This window comes from Ipomoea triloba, chromosome 1 (assembly GCF_003576645.1).
Source record: "Ipomoea triloba cultivar NCNSP0323 chromosome 1, ASM357664v1".
NCBI lineage: Eukaryota > Viridiplantae > Streptophyta > Magnoliopsida > Solanales > Convolvulaceae > Ipomoea > Ipomoea triloba.
The window spans coordinates 26,631,001-26,641,786 of NC_044916.1; the positions used below are offsets into that span (position 1 = coordinate 26,631,001).

The 10,786-nt window shown below is 37.1% G+C and overlaps 1 protein-coding gene across 1 annotated transcript; it reads right to left on the reverse strand.

The window, feature by feature from the left end:
- Window positions 1-5,517: 5,517 nt before the first annotated feature.
- On the reverse strand, window positions 5,518-7,882 carry LOC116026282 (polyphenol oxidase I, chloroplastic). The gene is made up of 2 exons (XM_031267765.1): window positions 6,888-7,882; window positions 5,518-6,521 (listed from the first exon to the last, which is right to left on the reverse strand). The coding sequence occupies exons 1-2, from the start codon at window positions 7,880-7,882 to the stop codon at window positions 5,765-5,767; spliced, it is 1,752 nt and encodes a 583-aa protein (XP_031123625.1). The 3' UTR covers window positions 5,518-5,764.
- Window positions 7,883-10,786: the final 2,904 nt, after the last annotated feature.

Here is a 10,786-nt window from a genome sequence, read left to right on the forward strand (position 1 = left end):
TGTGTGTTTAATTTGAATAAGATAATGGATCATATCATCAATAATGGCTACGGTCTGGCCGGCCGATCGAACACAGTCTTAATTTCCAGTTGTTTCCTGATTCCCTCTAACCTTATTCCTACGTACGAACAAGCATGCACTTAGCTTTTTTCTCCTATTAGTATAAGAGAGAGCCCAACATGCATGCACTTAGCTTTTTTCTCCTATTAGTATGAGAGAGGGCCCATTTGAATTTGGATCCCACATTACAAAATTCTCATTTTCTTCAAATCTCTTCTCTTCTCTAACTTAAAAGTCTTGTAAAGTTTAGCATCTTTAATTTGGTGTCAAGGAAGCATCATGATTGTTGTTAATTATATAAAGATAGAGAGGCACTGATATTTTTGTAAATAGAATAATATTTTTGTCAATAAAATAATATATACTGTATAAGGTTTTCCCCAATAGAGTTTTTATGTGAGTTTTTAGAATAGTAAAAACTTAGTGTTGAGTTATTAACAAATGTGGAGGGTGGGTTTCTAGTGATGTTTTTTTCCTGCAAATTTGAGTTTTTTTTGGTGTGAGGGTGGGGCCCAGTTGTGAGGAAAAACCTGCGCCTCACGTACGTGAGGCACAGGTGTTGCGCCCACGTAAATTATTATTATTATTATTTTAAAATTTTTTTTAGATTTGTAATTTGTTTTATTATTTCTTTTTTTTTTCCTCCACTCTCATTTTCTCTTTACTAATCACACCTCGTAAAAAAACCTACCACTATTGAGGAAGGCCTAATTATTACTCCCTATGTTTCATTTTATGTGTGAGTCTTGATTATTTTTAATTTAATTTTTCATAATATTAAGTTTAGTATTAGTCTACACAAACTATATATATTTAGAAAATACACTAAAAGTACAATTAAACACACAAAAAAATTAAATTTAAAATAGTAAAAAAAATACTAAAGAAAATAAACAAAAGAAGAAAGAGTTGGTTTGTCCAATGAATAGTAAATAAGACAGATAAAATGGAACAAATGGAGCATTATTTTTAAATTAAGTGGAAGGTGAACCCCAACCAGGAACAATATTATGACTACATAGTACATACTCGAGATCTACCTCAAATGAGGAATGCCCAAATGATCATATTTCAAAATTCACTAAAGGATTATATGCATGCAGGCCTTCAGACAACCTTAAGACCCCAACGTATGCACTAACGCGTTGGCAAGGAAATCTTTTGTACCATTTTGTTTTCTATAAACATGAGAAATCTAACTACTCTTTTTTTTTTTTTTTAGTTATAAATCTAACTACTCCTTCTTCTTCTTCTTTTTTAGTTATAATAATAAGCACAATACATTTTTGACGTAAAATTTTCTTTTTAGGTTATATAATTAGGTGGAGGGAGATCTTTAAATAAAATAAAAATGTCTAACTACAAGTTTCCTTGCCCAGGGCACAGAGACTAATTTTATTCATGAATCTTGTTCGAAGCTCAAATTCAATACCTCTATTTAAATTGGAAGACACTTACTAGTCACATCATCTCATTCATACCATGGATAACTCACTCTTTAAAATTTGTTATTACCCTTGCTAATATGGGCTGTTGGTAGGAATCATATTGGAACCCCTAAATTGGCAAGCTTGGGCCTTTGATGAATTGGACTATATCCCACATGTGTCTTTATGGGCTGAACTAAAATATACTCTCTTCTTTTTTTTTTTTTTTTTNAAAAAAAAAAAAAAAAAAAAAAAAAAAAAAAAAGAAGAAGAAGAAGACTAAACAAAACTTTGAGTTATAATTCCAAAATGGTTTTGAGTCAAATTTTTAAAATTACTCTTCAATTGTAAAGAACTTTCAAGCAAAAATGGCCTTTGGTCTCTCATCTTTGTGATGAGAGAGAGTTGTAATTAGGGTATTAGTTAATAATATAATCCATAGACCAAAGTGAAACAAACAAAATTATTGGTATGCTTTGTGTTTTTTGGGCCATTTGAGGCTTATAGTTTGAATTAGGGTATTAGTTAATAATCCATAAACCAAAGTGAAACAAACAAATTATTGACAAATTATACCGTGCACCACGGTGCAGACAGCAATGTGCACCACGTACGTAAATGACGTCGTTTTGAGCATTGTAAACTAATCGTCCATTTTTTTGGAAATCACGTTTCCCGTTTCGGTCGGTCTCTGTATTTATGTTAATATTCTGTGTATTCCAAGCAATCGTTCTGTGTATTCTAGGCAACCGTTATGTGTATTCATGTTAGTAACACATGTTGTGATGTGTTTGTGCATTCGAATGTTTAGGAGGATGAGTTCTGTGTATTTTGTGTCAATATTTCGTGTATTCATGTTAATAACACATGTTGTAATGTGTTTGTGCATTCGAATGTTAGGAGGATGAGTTCTGTGTATTTTGTGTCAATATTCTGTGTATTCCCGGCAAACATTTTGTGTATTCTAGGCTAATGTTCTGTGTATTCTATATAATGATTATGTGTATTATAGATAATGAATTCCCTGGAGTCATTCGCGTCCGCGTCCACTAACATCTGTGTATTTTGTGTCAATATTCTGTGTAGTATGGGCAAACATTCTGTGTATTCTAGGCAAACGTTCTGTGTATTCTAGATAATGATTATGTGTATTATAGATAATGAATTCCTTAGAGTCATTCGCGTCCACGTCCACTAACATCGAAACGACGTCATTTTACGTACGTGGTGCACATTGCTATGTGCACCGTGGTGCAGGTATAACGATTGATATCCTAGAGTTGTAATGCATATGCCAAGAAGGCAATAACAGAAACGCAGAACACGTATGTAAAACCAGCTCTTTTAAGGTTAATAAAACTCTATGGTCATACTTGTGTAAGACCGTCTCACGGATCCTTATTCGTGAGACGGGTCAAGTCGGGTCAAAGCACCATGCAAATGTCATACTTATATGCTCAAATATAACACTAATCAAGAATACAGTTGTTGTTACTTATAAGAGAAAAAAATAATACAATTTTCATAATAAGTAATGTTGACAAGTGCCCCTCACTTATAAAGGCAAATATAATACTTTTGAGGAAAATGTAATACTTTTAAATCGAAATGTAAAAGTATTGTATTTTCCGTTAAAAGTATTACATTTACCCTTATAAGTAACAAAAATTTTATTCCTGATTAGTATTACATTTGAGCATATAAGTATAACATTTGTGCATATAAGTGTTACATTTGCATTTTGACCCGACCCGACTCAACCCGTCTCCTAGTGAGACGGTTTCACACAAGTTTTTGCTTACTATGAAATTTTATTTGTAAATTTGTTTGATGGTCCTACTAATTAAATTAATATGCTTTTAATCCTATTGTTTCAATAAAAAATAATAATAATTGTAATTTGGTTACTCCTTTTGTCAGCACGTGGAAGACAACAAAATCAACGAGTGATTAGTGAAAAGTGAGCGAAGGTAAAGACCAAAAATCAAACTTAGATTCGTTAAATAATGCTATATATTGGAAAAGGTTAGTTGAATATGTAAACACTCTCTATTGTTCTACTTATTATTTATTAGTCAAATCAATTTTTTTTTTATTTTTTTTTGCGTTTTCTCTTTGATATTTTTTTTTTACTTATTTTTAATTTTTTTTTGTGTGTTTAATGCTACTCTTAATATTAGTGTAACTTCTTAATATACATTTTTTTTATATTAATACTAAATTTAATATTATAAAAATTAAATTAAAAATAACTTCAATCGAATTAGACAGATACAAATATGACCGAAGGAATAATAAAAACTCTCAGATTTCAGTGGAGAAAAAAAATTAAAAATAAAATAAAAATGCCTACTTTTTTTTTTTTTTTTTTTACATAATACACGTGATCATTATTGGTCAATCTCGTTACCTAACTCGCACCACCTTTTCCCAAGTCCCAGCAATGGGGGAACGAATTTGTTCAACCTAGTGACCCACAGCCATTATTTTCTAAAACAATTATACATTAAAAATAATAATAATAGCAGTGCTCTCCACTCTGATTCTATGCATTCACATTTGTTTTTGATCATTTATAATGTGTCAAATATAGTGATAGGGTGTAATTTACCCAAACAATATTTTCTTTAATTTGTCGACACGAAATTGTGTTTGTCTATTCGACACATTAAATCTTTCAATCTCATTATTCTACTATTATAAGTAAGTACCTCTTTTATCATTATTACATACCCTTATAAATTAAAATAAAATAAGTAAAATACATGTAGTATTATTCACAATATATTTACATAGATAATGTAAGTTGGGCATAAAATTCAGAGTGAGGCCAAAACGTACTCCACAAAGAAATTTTAGACAAGTATGTAAATTAAGAGTAAATCACCCCTGCAAATCTACTTCCATAGTACACAAAAAGACAGAAAATAATAATAAACGGAATCATTCTCCTCCATCATAATTAAAGTTAACTTTTTTTCTGCACGAGCTCGTTTTAATAATGGAGGAAATTTTAAGCCAAATCAAGAAAAATAATCATCATCCTTGCACTGGCTTAGCTCGTTGATTTAGTAGACAATAATATTTGAGATAAAATACTAATGTTAGAAATCCAGTAACAGGATAATGTGAGGATTATGTCTAAAGTGGACAAATCCCTTTTGTACATTAACATTTAGCTTTGTCATTGTGTTACTGTAACTTATTTTCTCTCAAATACTTTGTCAAACCCTTTAAGTTGAAAATTCTAACTTTTTAGGACAAGAAAAAACAATCATCAATAGCATACATTAAACGATGAATACACAATATAATGGGTAGTGTTTTCACGGATGTTGACATGCATTTTGAAAATTAAATAATCTTCTAGTGTATATAATTTTAATTATTTATTCCCCCTTGGCCGCATATGCCAATTAAGCCTAAAGCGTGGACAAATTCCAGTCAAGTATGATGGCTAGCTGGAACATCAATTGTTATACCATACAGTAGGCTTATCTTGTATTGTAAATTTTGATCCAAAAATTATGTGTTTACAATTAATATATTATATACTTATAATTAACAATTTATATATTTGTAAACAAATTGAAGGCATATAACATGATAATAACATATACATAACATAAATTGTTAACTGCATACACAGTATATGTTAATTGCAAGACACATAAGATATTGGTTAACATGTTATGTGTTTCTAATTGACATATTCTGTACATCATCATGTTAAGTGTCTGTAATTACTATATGACCTGTCACAATTTGTTTACAAGTACTATACAGAACTGCATGTACTGTGTTAACTGCATGTACAAAATCTGAAAATTGTTTTTTGAACTAGAATCCACAATGCAATGTAGACTCTTATCCATGGTATAATTTGACTCGGAACATCCTACCATGTAACGACAGATGTCGAAAATTATAGTAGGTAGGAACTTTTATTTTATGTTCATGCATGTGACTTGGCAATAGAATTCAAATACATGTTTAATAATCTTTCCCAGCAAGATTCTTGGATCCTACCTTAAAGCTAAAAATAGATGTTCCATTGCCACCGTTGATTCGAAAGTACGTACACCCAAAATATCATAAGAAATTCACAATAAATTACATGATAAATGGTGCTTAAAAGCACCTCCACATATTATTCATCACAAATGAATTTGTGAGAAAAGTCTTATTCGGAGGGGAGCCTAACAGTACAAACAATCCATGACGATTGACCGGAATTACTTTATTTCGACAGATTACGGCGGCGGCGGGATGTGATTCTAAGAGCCGTAGACGACCTTGATGTTGTCGACGGAGACAACGCCGCCGCCAACTTTTGGAGCCAAAGTCACCAGAATAGTGTCGTCGTCCTCGGCGCCCAAATCCTCGAGCGGCTCATTCAGACCCAGGCTGAGAGTGGTCCTGATCTTCTTCATCCCCTTGTGCTTGTGGGGGAGATGCGCAAAGCTCCCGGCGTACTCCGCCTTGTCTTTGCCGCCGCTCGGGTCGTCCGAGTCGTTCAGGTAAACGTCGAACTTGGCGTACTTGTCAATTTCCACTTCAATGCCTTCTATAAGCAAGATTTCTTCTTCCGCCTCCTTCTCCTCTGCCGACCTGGACTTCTTGGGCCGAGCGACCTTGACTTGGACGACCTTGTCGAGCGTGACGGGGAAGACGCTGGCGACGAAGGGGGCCTTGGACTTGGAGGCGTAGCCGCCCTTCTTCTTGGTGGGGACTGGCTTGGAGTCGAGCCATGGGAGGGGGGTTTTGGCGTACTTGTACCCCATTTTCTGGTTGTCTAGGGAGTCTCCGATCCGGACCTTCACTGCCTGGCCGTTCTCGTCGTAGAAGAGGAAGGTGGAGTTTAACCAGTCGGAATCGGTGTAGTCTCGCTTTCTTGGTTTTCCGGCGAGCTGCTGCCATATGGTCCACATACGGTCAACATTGGAGTGGTGGCAGTAGAAGGCTATGTCCCTTCCGGCCGAGTAGAAGTTGCCCATGTCTTCATTGTTGGTGTTTCTCGGGTCACCCACCCACCTGTATGAGCAGCCATTATCTAAATATGTGTACCGAATAAATCTTATTTTATAAACTTAACTAACAAATTACTACAAGAGGTAAATCAACCTACAACCACTCTAGGTTGCTTATAACAGAGCTATTTAAGTTGCCATTGATTGATTCAAATTAAAGTAACCAATGGACAACCCAAGTTGTCCATGATGACCAACAACCAGCCTAGATGGTTTATAATTGAATTGGCTTTTTCTCGTCTGATCAGCTGAGTTGAACTTATAACCTTGTGGTTATCAAGCCAACTGTCTGATCAACTTGACTATTTATTGGTCAAAGCTGGACAGATATTTTGAGACAAAAATAGAAATGTAGCGGCCCGTACGTTACCTATGGATTGGAATGTGAGGGCTGGTCTCGATGGAGCCTGCACCAGGGCTGGGAGCGTCTCCGGCACGGTAAGCTTTTCCGAGGAAAAGCTCCGCGGTTCCGGCATTGGTGACCATTTGCTTGTACATCAAAGCAAGGTTATCGGAGATTTTTTGCGAGTCGGGCACATCGGTATCCGCCCCATTGTAGCCAAGGTCGACGACGACAGGTGGGAGGTGAGATTGGTTACGGTTACTGTCGTAGAGAGAAGAGGTGGAGTCGTTGAGAAAATCAGGAAGCACCATTCCGCCGGGGTTATCCCAGTTCCAGAACGGCAGACCGAACGAGGGGTCGCCGATCAATTTGCCCAAGATTCTCTCGTAGAAGTAGAGGTACCATCGGTGGAAAGGGAAGAAGAGCCAAGAGTTGTGGACCTGGATTTCCTGGTCAGGGAAGTTGACTTGGTCGTAGCCGCCGTTGCAGTACGCGCAATGGACAAGCGCTTGCTGGTAAAAGTTCCGGGGATCGTCGGCCGGCAAAGCCTTCATGAGCTCGACGGCCTTCGCGAACTTGGCGATGGCGTCTTTGTCCATGGTGTGAGCGGCAGGGCGGACTTTCATGGTGGTCACAGCCGGGAGCTTGTAGTCAACAATGTTGGACGCCACGGGCGGGCAACAGTTATCCACCACGGCACCCGGCGGGAGGTCGGCGGGCGGGACGACACATTTGGAGATCTCCGGGGCTTGGATGGGCGCGGCCGAGGCCAAGGGGTTGGACGCGAGGCTAGCGGCGCCGTAGAGGCCGCCCAAGCCGAGGAGGACATCTCGCCGGTCAAACTTGGAGTCGGCGCCGTCGCCGGCGGCGGCGTTGCATGAGATCTTGAAGTGGCGGTTGCGCTTGGAGCTGATGAGAAGTTGGGAGGGTTTGGAGAGGGGAGTTGATGACAAGTTGGCGGAAGAGGACAAAGACTTTGGGGTAGTGCCAGTGGGAGTGCATGGAGAAGTAATGGAAGCCATTGTGTTTTTTGTGACCTATCCACTCTGCTTTGCATCTCTTTATATAGTGGGAAAAAAAAAAGCCTCTCAACTTAATTGGGACTAAATTTTGTTCTCTTTCTAATTATTTTGGCTAGTTGTGTGTATATGGAGGGACATGGATTCTGTAAATACATGTGCATCATGCTGGAAAATGAGCCAATAGCTATCATTATTTTTTCCACCACCTATAAAAAATAGTCAGATAAAGTGACATTTTTTTTCAATTTATCGTGAAAAGATCAACTAGTTTTTTTTGCTCTTTCTAATTATTCTGGCTATGTATAGGGACATAGATTAGCTAAATACCCGTGAACTTGATCTATGTAACACTACCAAATATATTTTCTAACATGTACATTATTCAACATCTATAACTTTACAAATGCATTTTGCAAATTACAATTGTATTAGATAACATGTAAAATACATTCAAAACGATTATATATTTTGCCCCCAAAAGGTTGAATTAATACACAATCTTAAAGGTTGAATTAATACACAATCTTAAAGGTTCCACGTGACCTGTTGAGCAGCTCATGCAAGCTCAAAACAAAACGGTTTTCCTACTGAAGCACAATGTACCTCCATTGAGACTTGAACCCACTCACATCATTTATGTAAGAGTGTTAATTGGGACACCGGGTGCCACTTGACCACAAGATTTTTGGTAAGTATTGATTCTTCTAGTCAAAAAAGTTTTAAAAAATATATAATAAATATTACTTTTAAAGAATTAGGAGTGTTTAAAAAAAATTATGGATTTTAGTATTTAACGGATGATATATATATGGTTGTCTACATCGGATGAGCTTGGTATCGCGGTTTTGTTTGTATACGTAGAAAATATTTTAATATATTTTGCTGATATCTTAGTGAGAAAGATTAGTTGGCAAGTAACACGTGCGCTGATAAGTAATAGTAAGAAAGTGGTGTTTTTTTCTAATGGCACTTAAATATGTTATTTAACTTATTTTTGAGAGAAAATAACACCTTCTTTTTTTACAACTGAAACAAGAAAAATAAAGACAAGCAAATTTTAATTTCTAATTAACTCCAACATATTGGCATCTTTCCACCAGGAAAATAGCTAGCACTTTTGAATTGTAAGATAATAGCAATTTGTAAATTTAATTATTTTAGTAATACGATATTAAAAATTTCGTCATTAATTAATTGCCTTCTAAATGGTTAATTATTTTTCCCTCATGAGCCACAAAACAACTAGATCTATCATTAATACTTATCTACTGTTGCCAGCATAGGCAACTCAGTTGGTCACATTGGTGACGTTTGAAAAAAATGACATGAAATAGAGTCTCACCAATCCAGCCTCTATGATCAGCTCAATTCTAAAAGTATTTATCACCAATTGTAATTGTTCCAAGTGCTTTTATGTTCAACTCAATTCTAAAAGTATTTATCACCAATAGTAATTGTTCCAAGTGCTTTTATGTTCAGCTCAATTCTAAAAGTATTTATCACCAATAGTAATTGTTCCAAATTCTGCTTTTATGCACTCTGGTCTCATGGGATGATAGAGTGGTAAATCAAACTCAACGATCTTTATTTTGGTCTCATAGGATGATAGAGTGGTAAATCAAACTCAATGATCTTTATTCTGGTCTCATAAGATAATGGAGAGGTAAATCACAGATTCACAGTAACTCAACCATCTTTTAAGTGAGAAGATCAGTATTTAGTACCTAAAAAGAGTCCACCACTGCACCACATTAATTGTAACTCTAACACTACCCAACAAATTTTCCATAATTACTTTGTGATGGGTAAATATGCACATGTACTAGTCGGTCCGTAAATCACCTGTCCGTCAACGGTCACCAACCTGTCCGTCAATGGTCACCCAATCGGTCCGTCGACGGCCGATCCGTCCGCATGAATGGAAGCAACACACCTTGTGGATTTGAGGCTCACGAGCGCAACAGTTGCTTGATGTGACGAACCGACAACTTTTCAGGAACAAGGGATCCGTGTTTTCATCACCTCGAGTGACTCAACCACTTCGAGCAAACCAATGCGCATTTTGCGGAGTGACTGTTCAGCCCATGCAAATATGCCATCCACTTGCATATCAAACACCATGTGCATAGTGAATCCACTTTGTATAAATATAGGGGTCATTCCCCTCACTAGTGGGGGGAAAAAAGAGAAAACTCATCAGTACTACACTAATACACCTGTGATTTGCTCATTCGTCTCTCTTGCTCTCTCCTTGTTACTATTCGTCACCCGTAGAGCGACATAGCTTCTTACCGCTCAGTCGTCAACCGGTAGAGCGACCGATTGACCGGCCGAGTGGCATCCTTCACCACACGTAACACACGTATTGGTAGCGTAATCGTAGACCCGTTTACATTTACGCTATCATTGGCGCCGTTTGTGGGGATTGAACGAGTCACTCTGTTCTATCCCGTTATCTTTTCTTTCTTCACACTATTATCCATCTTGAAATGACGAACAGCAGGAGAAATCGTAGCCGAAGTCACATGCGAAAGAGAAATTCAACCCGTCGGATGACTAAAGCATTTCTAGAGGACGATCTACGTCAACAATTAGATCGGTCAAGGAACTTGAACAACGAGCTCACGTCCAATCCGTCAAGAAAAAACATACAACCAACCCAACCGGTTGGTTCGACCGAAGGCCTACATGCTGGACAAACGAATTTTCAAATGACAATTACATGTGCCATGTTGCTACCAGTAGGTCAAACGTTGACCTCAACGCCAAGTATATTTGGAGGGAATCAAATACAAGGAGCACCGCAACATGGACCCACACCGATATGCCAACCAGGGCTGGGAACTCTTGGGTACTATGTTACGACACCCACCCCCCGAATGATGACGAACCCTCAGAGTCCTA